This window comes from Dendrobium catenatum, unplaced genomic scaffold (genome assembly GCF_001605985.2).
Source record: "Dendrobium catenatum unplaced genomic scaffold, ASM160598v2 fragScaff_scaffold_249, whole genome shotgun sequence".
Taxonomy (NCBI): domain Eukaryota; kingdom Viridiplantae; phylum Streptophyta; class Magnoliopsida; order Asparagales; family Orchidaceae; genus Dendrobium; species Dendrobium catenatum.
The window spans coordinates 4,425,845-4,443,473 of NW_021318711.1; the positions used below are offsets into that span (position 1 = coordinate 4,425,845).

General features: G+C 33.7%; 1 protein-coding gene across 1 annotated transcript; it reads right to left on the reverse strand.

Annotated features, from left to right (window-relative positions):
* Nucleotides 1-10,452: 10,452 nt before the first annotated feature.
* On the reverse strand, nt 10,453-16,778 carry LOC110113477 (homeobox protein BEL1 homolog). Its single transcript, XM_020846086.2, has 4 exons — nt 15,553-16,778; nt 13,416-13,804; nt 11,548-11,608; nt 10,453-11,123 (listed from the first exon to the last, which is right to left on the reverse strand). Exons 1-4 carry the CDS (start codon nt 16,069-16,071, stop codon nt 10,632-10,634), a joined length of 1,461 nt encoding a protein of 486 aa, XP_020701745.1. The 5' UTR covers nt 16,072-16,778; the 3' UTR covers nt 10,453-10,631.
* Nucleotides 16,779-17,629: the final 851 nt, after the last annotated feature.

A 17,629-nucleotide genomic window follows, 5' to 3' on the forward strand; every position in this document is an offset into this window, starting at 1 on the left:
AACTTATTTACAAATAAGATATCTTATAAAATAGTATACCAAAGTAGTTTGTCTCTATCATGGAATTTGAAATCAAGCCTTTAAAAATATCAAATAACCCATGAGTCTTTCTAAGTTTTTAAAGTTTTGAAAAGAGAGGATAGCTTGCATTTAGTGGGCTCATTTTATACCTCTTGATACTTTGATTGGCTCTTTGAGCATCTTTTGATTTTTGATACACTTTCGTGTATATACTTTTCTTTTCAATTTGACGTCATTGGCCATTTTCCCTCTTTTTTTTTTTAAATTTTAGCAAGCAAAAAACTCTTTAACAAACCCTAAAAAAAAGGTTCTTAGTTGTGATTATATTTTCAAGATATTAGAGAAGAGAAGCTCTCTTTCTAACATAGGGAAGAACAAACCACAAAACGAAAATCAAAATCATATGATAAGTGCAATGGCAAGATTTCTATTAACTTGAAAGATATATAAGAACTTTGAATCATATATATAAGATAGACTATTGTAGCAAGATAAACAAGATCTTAATTTAAAAAAAAAATTATTAAAATGAGATAGACTTTCTGTTTACAAAAGAAAAACTATATCACCAAAAGAGGTTAGAGGGAGGGAAACCATCAACGATATTTTCTCCCTTTAACCGATTTAGAAATGCTAATCATTGGCCATAAATCTCTAAAGTTTAAGAATAAGAAAAAATCATCATAAAAAAAAAGTAAAAACGTCTAGAACAACTAAACAAAAACTATCACAAAAACAAAATATAGCAATAAACAAAATGCAATTCAAGAATTTGTTAAGCAGCAAGTTTAGGCGGTTATGAGCTGCGAGCCTCTGCTTGTCCAAGTATCATATGCTTCTCATGAGGTCTTTAGTGAGAGCAATCCTGCAAGAATCAACATCTGTCAGATTTAGGAACCCAAATAGGTTTAGGTCCCTTCTCATAAAAAGTAGAGTGTAATGCATGTGTGCTTTGCTGTGAATCTTGCAATTTTGGTCTCCACACCCAATGTGTACTACGGTGAACAGTGCAAGTATGTGTGATGTGTCCTAGCAAGCCACATGGAAAGCATCTAACACCAGGAAAAGGATTTCTTAAATGGTTTGTGTTATAATGCATCTTCCTAGGTTTTGGCTTTAGATCAGAAGTAGGTGTCATCCAATTTCTCTTAATTGAGTCCAATTCATCTTTAAGCCTTAAGTTAGTATCTTCCAAAGCATTATTATTAATCCTCAAGTTACGTTCTATTTCTTTAGATTTCTTTAAATCAGATTTGAGTGAGGTGTGTGAAACTTTTAATGCATCATACTCATTAATTAATTTTGAATGCTTTTTGTTTAAATCATCAAATTCATTAAGTATAGCCATGTGATTTGAATCAATTGTAGAATAATTTCATATACCTTTTGTAAATTCGAAAGTTCCAACTTTAATCTAGCATAAGTCTTTTTAAGTTTTTTGTATGATGCATGAATTTTTTCACAAATTTCAAATAATTAATCATAAGTTTGTTTACAAACCTCTTCTTCATCACTTTGATCAAGATGATCTTCTCCCATTAAGCACAAGTTTGTTGTTTCTTCTTCTAGTTCCGTCTCCGATGCAGAATCCACCCAAAATGCCTTTTGGACTCTCTTCTTGTCCTTCCTTATCTTAGGTTTCTCTTCACCCTTTTATTTGCTTGAGTGATCTTTAAGTGTAGGACAATCAGCTCTCATATGTCCAGACTTCCTGCATTCATAAAAGACAACATCAGATCCCTTTGAATATTTATTATCCTTACCCTTTCTCTAATGATGCTTTTGCTTCTTCCTTAGAAAGCTTTTGAATTGCCTTGTGATTAAGGAAAATTCATCGCTTTCAGACCCGGAAGAGTTAGAATCTGATTTGTGTGCCTTCAGTGCCACCGTTTTCTCCTTCTTCTTCTTACATGCATCAAGATTTCTTTGATTCACTCCTTGCTCGTAAGCAATGAGTGAGCCAAGTAAGTTGTCAATCGAATAGGTGTTTAAATCCTTAGATTCAGTTATAGCAGTAATTTTAGCATCAAATGACGAAGACAAGCATCTTAAAATCTTGTTCACTTTTTCATAATTTGAAAGTTTTCTTCCTAATGCATGCAATGAAGTAACAATCAGAGTGAACCGTGTATACATGTCAGAAATAGATTCAGAGGGTTACATATGAAAAAGTTCGTAGTCATGCAAAAGAATATTTAAACGGGATTGTTTAACTTCATTAGTGCCTTCATAAGTGATACACAATTTATCCTAAATTTCTGTACCAGTTTTGCAAGTGAAAACACGCATGTAGTCTTCTGATTTTAAAACACAGAAAAAGTAGTTCAAACATTTTGCATTCAATTGAGCTAAATCTCTTTCATCGAAAGTCCATTCAGTAAAAGCAACTTCCATTTTAATTATATTAATTTCACAAGAAGGTGGAGAATACCCTTCTTTAATAAGCATCCATATGAGATAATCAGTATATTGTAAAAATGTTGCCATACGAGTTTTCCAAAAATCAAAAGGTATTTTATCAAACAAGGGAAGTCGTGTAATCGAATATCCTTCAGTAGTGTTACGATTCCCAAAGTTAGCCATGGATCAAATTCAAAAAGTTTTCAAACTCAGTTTTTATGAATCCCTCTCTGATACCACTTGAAAGTTTGTTAGGGATGTTAAGCCCTATAAAACTTGGCCGAGGCTAACCAAGATGGTGGGGGTTAATTGGTATTTAAAAATTTCTTCAAACAAAAAGAACGATTATCACAAACCAAATCACAATAAAAATAAGTGCGGAAGAAAATAAATGTGGAAGCAGTAAAAATAAGAACACAATGATTTATAGTGGTTCGATCAACTCGACCTACGTCCACTCCCCGGAGGTGCCCTCCGAGTATTGCACTACAAATGTGAGTCTCCTTTAGCCCTCACAGCTAGGCGGAGAAGCCCTCACAAAAACATCTCCTTTTTGCCACACCCGACAAGGCAAAGAACGCAACTAATTTTGCTTCCTCCTGAAGCAAGCAAAGAACCACGATCACTTGCTGAAACTTACCTCTCCTAACCATTCCAAGGACAAGAGACTCTAGGGAAGAAGAAGTGGATTGATGCTTGGAGCAACCCTTTTGAATCCCCTCACAAGATCCTCTCTCTCTCTCTCCCTCCCTCTCTCTCCTTTAGGTTTTCTCAGGTCAAGACAGCAACCAAGGATGTTCAAAAATATTGAACTAAAGCTCTTATATAGAAGATCTTCAAAGGAGCTCATTAATTGCAAGTTGTCAACTTTATTGTCCAGGACGATATGGACATTGTCCTTGCCGATAAGTATAAATCTCAGAAGATCGTCTAGAGCATCGCCTTGAAGATGATCTGGACGATTGAAAATTGGCTTGATCGTCCCGGACGATATCACGATCGTCCTGGCCGATCAATTCAAATCAGAGGAGAATCATTCTGAGAATCACCCTGGATACAAACTGGCCGATATTCATCGTCCAGGAGTAACTAATGATTTTTGAATATATCGTCCTGGCCAATCCTGAGATCGTCCAAGATGATGTGATCATATCAATCATCCTTAATTACTTCCTTGATCCCTGGATTAATTTAGGCATAATTATGTGATATCATCCAGGCCGATCTCACGATCGTCCTGGCCGATTTCTAAATATACATAATACCTAAATTGATTCTGTCAGCAAATTCTTTCTGTATTAAGCCTATCGTCCTGGCCGATACAAGTATCGTTTAGGCTGATCAGTTAATTATGACTGCCTTAACAATAAATCCTAATTAGAACTCCTATTTTGAACTCGATCGTCCAAGACGATATAAATATCATCTTGGATGATGTGAGTAAAAAACACAAGTTCTAAATCTCTCAAGTGTGTGTGTGTAGGGTTACCTTGACATCGGTCACTTCAAATAATTACAATTGACTCAAGAAGGGAAAATAAATTACAGACTGACTTTATCCTAATCTATCCAGTCTTGAGCTGATTCCGATTTCCGTCTGATCTTTGAGTCCTGAAAAATCAGTAGAAAAAAGATAGTCATAGTGAAACAAGATTTGTTTGCTATCATCAAAATCATAATCTAAAAATATGTTTGTAACAATCTAGGGATGCTGCGCTGGTAAATAAATATGAGCCCAATTCTCAAGAGCAAGTAAATAAGAGTCGACAAGGTTCACAAGACAATTATAAAATGCTCCCAAATACCCACATGGGCCCCAACGAGCATGTTTTGGATACACATGTAACATCTAGGGATACTGCACGGGTTAATAAATGTGATCCCAATCCTCCTAAGCAAGTAAATAGGAGTCGATATGGTTGACAAGATAATTATAAAATACTCCCAAACACCCGCATTGACCCCGATGAGCACTACAGGAAAATAGCTCATTTTCGACAGAATTTTCGGCGGAAATAAATTCATCACAAATTCCAACGATTTTTTCGACAGATTACTGATGGAAATATTTCGGTGAATTTTTCATCGATTTTCCGGATGAATTTTTGATTGGATTTCCTGCGGATTTAATTCTAACGGAATTTCCAACGAAAATTATTTTTTTTTTTGCAAAATGACTATAATAAATATTTATAATTAATTTTTTTATTCAATTAAGTTAAATAATTTAATAACTTATTATCAAATTAAATTATTTTAATTAGATATTACTAAATTAAATTAATTAAACAATAATTAATAATTCAATATTAAAATAAAAAAATTAAATATTATTAAAAAAATTATTTAATTAAATTAGCTTAATAATTAATTATTAAATTAATTAATAAATCATTATACAAATAATTTTATTAAATTAAATTACATTACGTAAATAGATTAAATTGAAATTGAGTTTTAGTTTAAATAGAATAAAACAAACTATAATATACAAATTTTACATTGTGGCGTGGTGGTTAGGTGCTTAATATATGGACGGCGCGGGTTCAAATCCCACTGAAGGTGGGTCGTGTTATGGGGGCATTCGGGTCACGGGCTCCGCTCGGGCGGGTTGAGCCCAGCTAGCTGGACGGGAGGGAGCAGCTTCAGTGGGAGTGGGTCACGAATTATATTCGGGGGTTGAGACCGGCTGGCTTAAGTGGGATTAGTTTTTTTTTTTTTCATTTCTTTATATTTCTAGCGTAGTTTTTATTCGTCAAAAATATTTTCGACGGATATTTCGTCAAAAATATTTCTAGCAAAAAGTTTTACGCCAATAGTACTTTTTTTACGCCCGTGTAATAGGCATAAATATTTCCACCAAAAATCTGCCGGAAATGCTAATTTTTGGCGGATTTTAGCCATTTTTCGATAAAAAATTGACACAAAAAATTGAAATTTTTCCTATAGTGGAGCATGTTTTTGATATACATATGACATCTAGGGATACTGCGGGTCAATAAATGTGTGCCCAATCCTCCTATACAAGTAAATATGAGTTAATAAGGTTCACAAGACAATTATAAAATGCTCTCAAACACCTATATGGACCCCGACGATCGTGTTTTGGATACACACATAATGTCTAGGGATACTACGCGGGTTAATAAATGTGAGTCCAATCCTCCTAAGCAAGTAAATATGAGTCAATATGCTTCACAAGATAATTATAAAATGTCCCCAAACATCCGATGGGCCCCCGACGAGTATGTTATCAGTACACACGTGATGTCTAGGGATACTATGCATTTTAATAAGAGAATTTGAGTTCGAACCTCATCCTTTTATGCAGATCAATAAGATTCAACAAGATTCAAACCATCAAATAAATATATAGTTATAAAAACATGTATATTTATTTTAATATATTCATATTAAGCCTTCAAGGCCTATAATTAAGAAAATTCACTAACAAATGCATAAAGCCTACAAAATCTGATCCCCTATCGGCAAGTTGATAGAGTCGACAAGGTTCAAGCTTTAAATTGAAATAACCCCAAATACCTCAATAATGACCATTTTGAATGTTTATCTCCACTAGAGGGGTTAACTCCAACCATTTTAAATGCCCTCAAACTCCCATAAAATTCAATTATCTTTAAGTGACCTAAGAGTCATCCCAATGATGATCGTGTTAAATGTCTATCTCAACTGGAGCTGTTCACAAATATTTCTAAATGCCACCTAAATGTCCATCAAAATTAAAAACTCTAAAAATTCCAAAATCCTAAAACCTAAAATTTTTAAAATTGAAAATAATCCATCAATCACTTAAAGCAAAAATCCATCCACCCTCCACAACAATTTATCGGAGAGGGAAAAATAAAATTTACTTTCGCTCATATAGAGCTAATGCCTAGTCAAATATATCACTAAGATCTATTATCAAATAATCTCCTACTAGTAATAACATGATACGTGTTCTCTAACCGACGGTTTTTCTACCAAATGGCACTGCAAGATAAACAGTTATGACCTGGGGCCCTCTAAACTAAGTGGTTTTGCCATCAAATGGCACTACAAAATACCGATTATGAACAGAGCCAATATTTTCCTTAGTGGTATCAAATTCTTTAGATATAAATCAATAAGCTATGATCGATATGGCACAAAGTCCTCTGTTAGCTAAGATGGATTCAAATTTGTCCCCTTAGATAAGCATTCACCCCAGGTCTACAATGTCCCCTTGGACGAAGCAACCCATGGCTGTCGATAAGGATCCTTTTGTCAGGTTGAGTTGATTACCTCCTCTGACTTAGTAGACCATGGACCAAGATGGTCCAAGATGACGGAACCATGGGATCTTGATTGGGTCCATCATCCATTCCCCCATCATCCGCTTTAAGTGAAATATAATGATTTACAACTAGCCTTAATCGAAAGTTCTCTCTCGTGATCGGGAGGGGTAATTAACTATAGAGGATTTCGCCTATAGAAAACTAGAACTCAAGTCATAAAGTCCTCACAAAATGAGGACGGAATCTCTAGGTAGTGTCTTATCTACAAACCCATCTGCCATCCTAAAATTTCCGGCCCTAACTGAACCCTATCTCAATCTTGGTTTAAATTGACAACTTAGATTAATTCATGCTTTAAAGAAGAATGTAAGGTTTGATTTTGATTTGAAGGGGAGTTTTACTTGAGAATTAATTTGGAATAAATTTTAAAATTAAGATAGCTTTAAATAATTAAATTTATCTTTTTTTATGCTGATTAGATTTAAATTGAGTCGAGATGAACTAATTTAGTCAAAATTGTGTTAGAATTAGGTTTTTGTTTTAAATTTATGTGATGTCGATCAGGCCGAAACCAGTTCGAATGGTGTCTGATTTTATTCTAATTAAACATAAATTCAGAGCAATTTATCTCGTGATGATTTAGGTCAAATTTGATGGCTGAGACAATACTACATCATTGGGTATCCACCTAAGGAAAATCCTAATGATGACGTCTACACTAGGCTACGAAGACCTAGGCACTAGAGAAGAGTTTTGGGAAAATTGATCTCAAATAATGAGGCCAACAACACTTATTTTCACTCATCTGACATCTTTTAAGTCTTCAAAATAATAATAAAAAGTTTAATAAGTCATGAAATTCCTTCACCTTTTAAGCATTTCCATCCTGCTAAAGTCATTAAAGTTTAATAAGTAATAATCATAATAAGGTTAACTAGAATATCCCTTCTTTGGATAATTATGAAAAAGATGTTACTGAAATGTCTAAAGAGGACGAGTTCAAAATGGTGAATAGAAAGAAAGGCAAACAACCAAAAAATGTTTAATTTACCACTCCTAGATCCACCAGAACTCAAGCTTCTTCAAAAGATTTTAATGATTGAAGCTCTTATTTGGAATGTGAGGGGGATTGGGAGCAAGGACTCTAAGATTTAGGTCAAAAAATTTTGTAGAGTTCATAATATTTATTTACTTGTCTTAATTGAGCCTCTAATTGCTAATGTTAAAATAGAATCGACTGCTAAAACCCTGGGTTTTTCAAGTTCTACTCTAACTGTGCTAATAAAGTTTGGATTATGTGGCATAACTCTATTTCTTTAAATATTGTTGATGATTTCCCACAAGTTGTTCGTTGTTATATTAGTATTTTTAATGTTACTTGTTATGCTTCTTTTGTGTATGTTGCCTGTACTAGAGTGAACCAGATTGCTCTTTGGGATCAGTTAAATAGCTTTGCTTCTAATATTAATGGTCCTTGATGTGTGGGAGGTGATTTCAATATCATCTCTAATGCTTCTGATAGAGTTGGTGGCAATCCTCCTAACATTAATGCTATGAATGATTTTAACACTATGATAAATGACTGCAATTTGAATGATATTGGTTTTTTTTTAGCACTTTCACTTGGAATAGATCTAATTTGTGGCAAAGACTTGATAGGTTTCTTTTCAATAATGAGTGGATTGTTAATTTCCCTATGACTAATGTTGAGCATTTAAGTAGAACTCTTTCTGATCATTCTCCTATTTTGCTAAAAGTTAACAAAATTAATCCTTCTTGTTCTTATGCTTTTAGATTTTAGAATATGTGGATGTATCATACTGATTTCAAGAATGTTATTAATATTAATTGGAGTGCTCCGGTTTATCCGGGTAATAACATTACTGGCATGTTGAGATTATGGGCTAAGCTGAGTAGACTTAAACAATGTCTGAGATGGTGGGACAAAAATGTTTTTAAAAATATTTTCTCTAATATTAAAGATGCTGAGCTGAAAGTTACCGAACTTGATAACATCTACTTGAATATGAAGAGTTGGATATTGGGACCTTAAACCCAATTTTGAAAGGTATTATATACTTGGATAAAGCTGGTTTACCTTATATTCAGAATGTTTGATTCTTTTTCTCGTCTGGCTGACTGGAGGTTCTATTTTGTGTTGGCTTGTTACAATCGCTGGGATTTTCTGAGGTGGCATAATTGTTTTAGTCTTGACTTATTTCTCACTAGTTTTATCTTTACTTTTATGTATTTGTTTCCGATTTGGGGTTATCCTCTGTTTATTCTAGGATGAGAAATTTGGGTGTCTGTTTCTAGCTTGTGTGACTCAGGAAGTTTTGTTTTGGTTTTTTTGTTGGATCCAGATGTGGCTGTCCAAATTCTGGAATGAATGCTTTGTTGGGTCTATTATCTTTCAGTTCTCTATTGTTTATGAGGTGGTTATTTTATTAACATGGATGGATATTGGCTATAGTTGTTTTGTGTTTTGGGAATTTTTCTGGATGGAGTGTTTAAATGATGCTTGGGGTTCTTATCTTGGCCTGTTGCAGTTTTTTGAAAACCTGGGGGGTCTTTTCATGAGGTTAAATTAGATCTACTATCATATATGTTGGTAGCAGGCTAAATTTTGGCATAATATTACCATATATAACATCTGTTGGAATTCAGTTTTGGAGTGGGCCTTGGATAATATTTTGTTTAAACTGAACTTCTTTTTCCCTCTTTCGTTTTGTAAGTTGTTTCTTTGTAGGCTCCTTGGGTGGATGCGCATCGACGATCTCTCTTCGGACAATCAAGACAATTTTGCTCTGGATGGCTCGATTGTATTTTTTTGTAGGAATTACATGCTGAATTTTTATCTTGTAAGATTCCTCTTTTGGGTGCTGTCTTCTTACAGCCCTAGGTTATTATTAGGAAATTTTGTAACTAGTAGATCAAGGAACCATCGGCTTTTAGGTTTTATTTTATTTTCTTTTGTAGCTCTTCTTAGCATTAGAAAGTTGGATGTTCCTTTTAAGGACCTTGTAATAGTATTTTTGATATTAAAACGCGTAGGCCCCACAGTAAGTTTTAACCCAAAAAAAAAAATAATAATAATAATAATAAAAGTTTAAATCACAGTATTTGTGCCACTCAATAAATTAAATTAAAACGTAATTGATTGATAGACAGTTTTTTTGAAACCATTTTTATTTATTTTAGCCGATGTTCAATTGAAATAATGTGAAGTATATATGTGAAAAAAATCGGATTACGTGTATTATACATTGCTAGCTGTTGCCCTCCTAAATAAATAAATAATTAAACTGTATAACATATTAATTACAAACAAGTAATTGATATCAATATATCAGTAGTTGTGATTGCACTTTTAAATCTCACCAAGAAAAATAAATTCTATAAAATGTACTTTCTATCAAAAATCCAAATTACAATGACATCACACCATTCACTGAATGGACCTATCACCAACAAACTCCATTTAATAACATCTGAACTAGAAAAATTATATGTATGACTTCTCATATATAAATCAACAAGAAAGTTTAATACATTCATGCAAACTTTTCTTTCCTTAGCTACAAATACACGCATGAATATAAAATAAATTTATATCATAGCAGACTGATACAAATTAGCTTCAGAATAGGTTTATCAAATGACACTTGCCCTAATGTAAAGTGTACAATTTGAATGTAGAAAAATACGTTATAAGAAAATGGAAAAAAAATTTTATATATATCTAAATACAAGAAAATAGAAGACATAGTTTTATTTATAGAAGACATTTGACTATATGCATTTTATACTAGAATACATTCCATGTAATAAACCCATGATTATACATCCTTATATCATAATGTCATTTGATACAAAAAATTTCGAAGCTGGTGGCATACTTAATGTATATCTGCAAAATTTACTTTGCTTTCTCTAACCAGTCAAATCACGTAGAAGCTGAGCTCCCATCAAGTTCCTATAAGGAATGCTTTGTCCCTCCCCCACGAGTACTGAGAACTGCATTGCATCGCCTTCATGGTGCTGCAGGCCAAGTGTGAGCTCCTGGCCATGGTAGGAATCAAAGTGATCAACATCAAGGTTGTCAAAATTCTGGTTAAGGTTAGGGTTGGGGTTGGGGTGATTATGAGTGTGCACGGTGCTGATGATTGATGTGAGAGAATGTGGCTCATCAAGATGGTGGAGATGGCCAAGCATGCCAGACTTTCGACCTTGATCAAAATGTGGTTCTGAAGAAGAGCTAAGGTTAGGGTTTGAGCTATGTTGGTTGTTGCTGTCTCCTTCTTGCATGGAGGTTGCATGGGAGGATTGGCATATTTTCGTCTCCTCATTCAGCTCTTCCAAGTACATCTCTTCCACCATTGGCTTCCACAGTCTCACCCTAGCATTTATGAACCAATTGGAGACCTGCCATACAATTTTGATAATATAAATTGTCTATGCATATATCCAAACATTTATATATATTTGAGTTTCTTTTAAAAAAGAAATAGTATCCTTAGAAGAACTCTCATCATAATAATCAACACTATTACATTAGAGATTATTACGTAAGCATACATTTTTATTTGATTTGATTTATATCAATATTTTATTAATATAAAAATAAAGTAATGCATGTCAAAAATTAAAACGCAAATGTAAATATTTTATGATCACCTAATGATCTAGCTCAAAATAATAATCTAATAAAGATGCACTTGATTACATTTCGTGCGAAAAAAAAGTGTGTTAAGACTTGATGTATATTATTCAAGATGGTGCTTACGCAAGCAAGTTTAATCTGTTCAGAAGGGAATTAATTAGTTCGGAGAGCATGCAGAACACTTACCTGGCTTCTAGATAGGCCAGTTTGTCGAGCTAAAATATGTTTGTCAACATCACTTGGGTACCTGCAGTTCATTAGTACTCTGATGTCAGAAACTGGTAGGTCCAACCTTAAAATAATAATGATAACTCTCACATGATTTCAGATGAAGAGTTGTGTATTGCCTATAAGTTATACATTTAATAATTTTAATTTACGTGTAAATTCAGAACAGAATGCAGTATATATATATGAAGAACGTATTTGTAATGATGTATTAGTTTTATGTCAAAAAGTACAGCAATAATGGTTAATTCTTTATTTGACTATATCTCTTTCAGTTGAGGATGAAATAGTCCATCTCTTCTGTGGCACGGGATTCGCTCAAAGAAGAATCACTAACAGCCATAATAAAGCCTCCTATTGTATATATATACCAGCTAAGCAGGCATGAAAGATTAATGTTTATCCATCATCAAACAATACAAAAGTGCGTATAATTTGGACTTAGTCAGCAGTTTGGTTAGTACAGACAACTTATTAAAGACAAAAAAAACATAAAAGAAAACAGTCAATGCAACATTTTAATCATATCGAAAAGATAAAACAATTACATAATAAAATATAATCAATCCTCATCAAGCAATTAAAATAGTGTACAAAGCAAACATACATTTTCATGGATCCCATCGAAGGAATATTACGCATAAGACATACAGTTTTAAACTCAACGCATTTTAAAAACTCGAAAGTAAAGAAGAAACATATCAAGTCACATAAAACTTACACAAATTGTCCACAGCTAAAATTAATTTACATACAGCTGGAAATTAAAATATTAATTACAGAATTGACTATTGTTTTTTCAGTTATATTAAAAAAGTTATTTTTCATAGCTTGAAAATGTGTGATTTCGACCAATCATCTTATACTGTAAAATTCTCATACTAATAGCATATTATATAAATTCATGTTATGAAAAAACAGTATTAATCTTTATTTAATTATCATTTTTATTTCTTTTCTAGGAGGAAGAGTAAGAGAGCGAGAGAGCTTCTGATCCTATCGACACAATTAGCACAGATTTTTATCCAATCATCTAAAATTAGTCAAATTTTAATCTCCAATGATATGATTAAAGATATTTTAATAAATGATGATTAAGTGAAAATATTCTATTTATCATTAAATTTATCAATGATTTTACCCAAATGAAAAGGCTGATGGCCAAATTAGAAGTTCAAATTTGAAAAATAGTGACTCCTAATTATAAATGGATATAAAGATTTCTTAAAAATTATATATATTTATGACCAGAAGAAGTTAGTTTCATCATAACAGGGCTTTACGATTTGTTTTCATTGTTACAAAATCATGATAAAATCTGATCATCAACAGCATCAGCTTTTGAGCACCATTTGTGGTCCTATCTAAGGCTTCCTTTGGGACAGCTTCTTTACTGTTTTTTAATAAAAAAAATTTAGTTCAAAAAATTTTTGTATTAAAAAATTATTTTAAAAAATGATAAGAAAGTTGTCCCTAAAAAAATCTAAGTCAACAAATTTTCCATATTATGTCAAAAGTTTATTAAGAAAATAAGGCATTTCTATTATAACTAATAAATAATAATTACAAAACACAATTCACCAAAATTCAACATTGAAATCACAGATTAGGGGAAAAATATCACAAATACATATTGCTTTAACATGTATATGCTTTTGTTTTTCTATATGTTGATTCCGTTTAAATTTTTTGAATGGTAATTACTTAAATTAAGAAAATTACTCAAATTATATAAAAAACCTGATCGATAAATAATAATTCAATTTTGAAATTCGTATTTCAGAGAAATTAATCTAGTGAAAAAGAGATGGATCGGAGAACATTACGGATGCAAAAAGTGCTCAAAAAGCCAGGCCCTGAGGACTGAAACCGAGCGTTCAGGGAGGCCACGCTGCGGTCTCCATGGATGAGACTCCATCGTTCCTGAAGGATGTTGAAATGCCTTTTGCTGCCTTAAGCACTGGTCAATAACTTTCAGCCTTGGAGTTTCTCCCCTCGTCAAACCTGATGTGATACCCCCATCCTTCTCTCCCATGGCCTTCCGTATTGCCTTGATCTGTCCACTTATACCATCCCTCAAGCATCTAAAGTGTCTTGACATTGCCTTCCAAGCCAGCATTGAGTATGTTCTCGCCGCACCACCGCCGGCAATCTCCTCGAACGTGGATACCACAGCCTTCATCTGCTCGCTATATTTCTTATACCTCCTATCCACCTAATCAAAAGCAAAAAAGATTTGTAAAAGATTCATCAAAACGATATTAGTTATAATTAGTAATGCAAAATTATTTATTTTCCATTTGATACATAGCAAATGATTTGTATGAGCTGTTCATGGTTTTGGTTAGTTGGCCAATTATGTGTGTTCTAACAACTAAAGTCAGTTTGAGTAAGATTTCAGTTATCAAGCACCGAACTTTCTTATTTATCATCTTCAATTTGTATAACAGATATCATAAATGATTTTGAAGGTGTGTGGAGTCTGAATTGTAATGAAGATGAATTATTTTCTGTTCTCACAAATATTTTGAAGATTGCACCAATATTTTAGTATCTAAATGCATTATCATAGAATCGATAATTAACATATTAAAACATGCGTGACCGTGAGCGGAAGTTATTCTCGAGGTTATTTTGTGATTTCTGTGATGTTCTGTCTGACTTTTCTTTTCAATTGCATTCCTAAAAATGATAAAATTAAGCTTGAAAACCAAAGTCTGTTTCCCCAAAGAATCCTAAAGAGGTTTCCTTACTACCTAGAAAACTTTGTAAGAAATATGTAAGCATATATAATCTCAATTAAGGTACATTAAAAAAAGGAAATAAATTGTAATAATGTACAAGAAAACAATATTTATCATTTTTAATATATACAACAAACTTTGCATAACTCTTCATAATAACTCACATGTAGGTGGAATTCGTCTTATGTTTCTGTTAACAAATAAAGCTAATTTACTGTCTTCTTAGTAAATAGTTACGATTAATTTTGCCTTGAAAAAAAAGATAGCGATAAACTCAGAGAAAAGGAAAGAAAATAACAAGAAGAGCCAGCTAGCTCTTCTATGGACATATTCTCCTTAACCTTATGTTTAATTATCACAAATGGCATAAATATCTCTTTTCTCCCACTTGGATTTTAGCCATGAAAACTTTTTCTCCAGTGTACCATATTCCTTGTCATGTGGAGGGACATGCGTTGAAATAGAAAACTATGTTTATGTTACTTTTTCGGTTAAGGTTAAGAACATTGCTTTTAATTGCTCTTACCCCAATTAAGATTTGTGCTCCTCCATTTCCTCTAAATATACTTAAAATTATATCATTTGATTACTAGCATCTTGATCTAAAACTCTGGGCTAAGAGAATTATTAGGAATTTAATTACTGAGTATTGTTAGTGTGAGGTTGATTGCCTTCAGGTTTTGGGATTTTGTTTTGATGGTGTAGCTATGCAATTTTATTTATTTTTGTGCTGCTTCTCTAATCTTAGTTGGCATTTTAGATTTTTTAGAATTTATTTCTCTTGATCTTATGGTATTAGGTCTTTATTTTTATGTGTGAGAGTCCATTCAATTTTTTTTCTAACTAGTCTTAGTATGGTTTGGAATTATTTTTTTTACAATGTTGAAGAAAATTCTTAATTTTCTTTAAAATAATAAAAACTTATGGTTACCAGGACGGTATCACAGCCAGTAGTATGTAAAGTTACAGTATTACTATTGTGGGTTCCATTTATTAGCAACAATAATGAGGGAGGATGGAAGAAAGATAGGGTCAGATAACCATGCAAAGTAGGGAATAGAGGCTTCCAAAAGTAAGTGGGGAAGCATCAAACTGTCAATTTGTCCCCACTTAGCAGTGGCATATATATCTTAGTTTCATCAGAACCACATAATTAATTAGTTGAATAAACTCCGATAATAATTAGAAATACAAATTAAAATAAAAAATAAAAAATTACCTCTTCTAGCATGGTGAAAAGCTTTGCCTTTCTCCTTTGCAGCTCCAATGGTTCCATCGCGTACAGCGCCTGTTGGCTCCAAGAAGCGCTTGACTCATCCTGCAATTTATTACTGTTCTTCGTCTTGAGGTTGTTTCCTACTCCAAGGCTACAGAATTCATTTAAGAGTTCCTGGGCTGGAAGAAGATACTTGCAACTTTTTATTTGAAAAGGATGGTGTGATGATATTTGGAATGAAGGAGGTTGAGGAGGGTTGAAGAGGGATAGAGAGAGGCTTTGAACTTGGTTCGTGTGAATGGGTCTCATCATAGAAGAGTTTTCTCCTGGCCAAGCGATCGGAGCTGTCTCGGGTACAAAACCTCTCAAGTTTGGAGTTGGCATGTTCAGAGTGAAGGGATCATGGTTACCGGCGGCGGTCGGCTCAAAGTTGTTCATCGACGAGTGGTTATTGATGGCTGAGATATTGTTGAATGGGTAGTGGTGTTGGTGATGGTGGAGGTAGTGGGAATCTTGTGACATAGTGAATTGCAAGTTTTGCTTTTGAAATTTAACTGAGGAGATGATATCTGAAGAGATAATGAAGAGCAAGGCCAGAAAAAGAAAAAAAATATTTAGTTGGTTTATATCGTATAATATATATATATATAAGTTGTGATCTTGGGGAGGTAGGATGTGGGCTCTACGGATCCGATATGTTCAGGGAAATTTTTTTTATGCTATTAAGGGGTGAGCTCACGTAAGGGAGCCCATCTTCACCTCAAAAAGTTCCAGTTCTGAAAGGAAGAGGAAGGAGGAGGGGGAGAGAGAGAGAGAGAGAGAGATCATCCAAAGGAACCAATAATCTTCTTCTCTTACTTCCGTAGCAGATGATTAGACTAACAGCCGCCGCTTGGTGGTCCTATATATGGCACCCTTGTAATCTTCGTTACAAGTTACCACTTAACTCTTCTTCTTTAATGGCTATGCAGCACTTTAGGTGAGATGTGGCTTTTCTTCTTGGTGCAACGAGTGGCTAAAACTCTTCAAAGTGGTGTGAATCCTAAACTCTTCAAAGTGGCAGTTCATCATTTCCTTTTTTTTATCACTTCAACAAAACTTGACCTTTTTCAGATGGCCTTCTGCCTCTGATCTTTAAGAAAAGTAGTTAGAAGTGGACTTGGTTCCCGGATATTTCTCCCACCTTTCTTCCACGGGAGAGGAGAGAAAGAGAGATAGAGGGAGGGAGAGAGAGAGAGAGAGAGATGGTGTCGAAGTGGTCCTCCGTTTCCAACCAATTCCCATTAAGACCGATATTAAAGGGGGCAAGCCACCATCCATGGGAGTATGGGACCAATTTTCCTCTTGCCTTTTCCTCTCAGCTCCAAATACTTATTGGCTACTCTCTCTCTCACCCGGCCCTTTCGCCCTCATTCACACATGTTTTTTTATTTTTTATCTTTATTTTTATTTAATATGGTGCGTAGTCCTTTTAGTATATGTGTAGAATATCATTTTTTTTTCTTTTGAAAATTTTGAGTTCCCCTACAAAATATGATGCAGTTGAAATTTCATTTTAGAATCTTGACAATAACGTCTTAGATTTTTGCAAAGTTATCTTACATTCGTATTGTAATATTTTTTTATTGTTAAAATATCTAATAATATTGGGGGACAAAAGCTGTGGTAAAACAATTTTCAAGGTAAAGAAAATATCTCTTAAAAATGCTCAAAATAACATAGAGATAAATCTAAGCTTGATTCGGCTATATCGAGCCTTGCTCAACTTGAATTTGAACAAAATAGCTATGGGCTCCGAAAATTCAGCACTGGCCTCCCCGCTCGCTTTTTCTTTTTATTCGGCGAGGAAGTTTTAACGAACTAAGTTTCGGGGTAAATTTTGAAAGTCAGATGGGTTTGTAGATAAGACACACTACATATACCCAGAGATTTCGTCCTCATTTTGCGAGGACTTTATGATATTAGTTCTGGTTTCCTATAGGCGCAAGCCCCTATAGTTAATTACCCGTCCCGATAACGAGAGAGAACTTTCGATTAAACCTACTCGTTGATCAGATACGTAGAGATACGTGTTATCTAG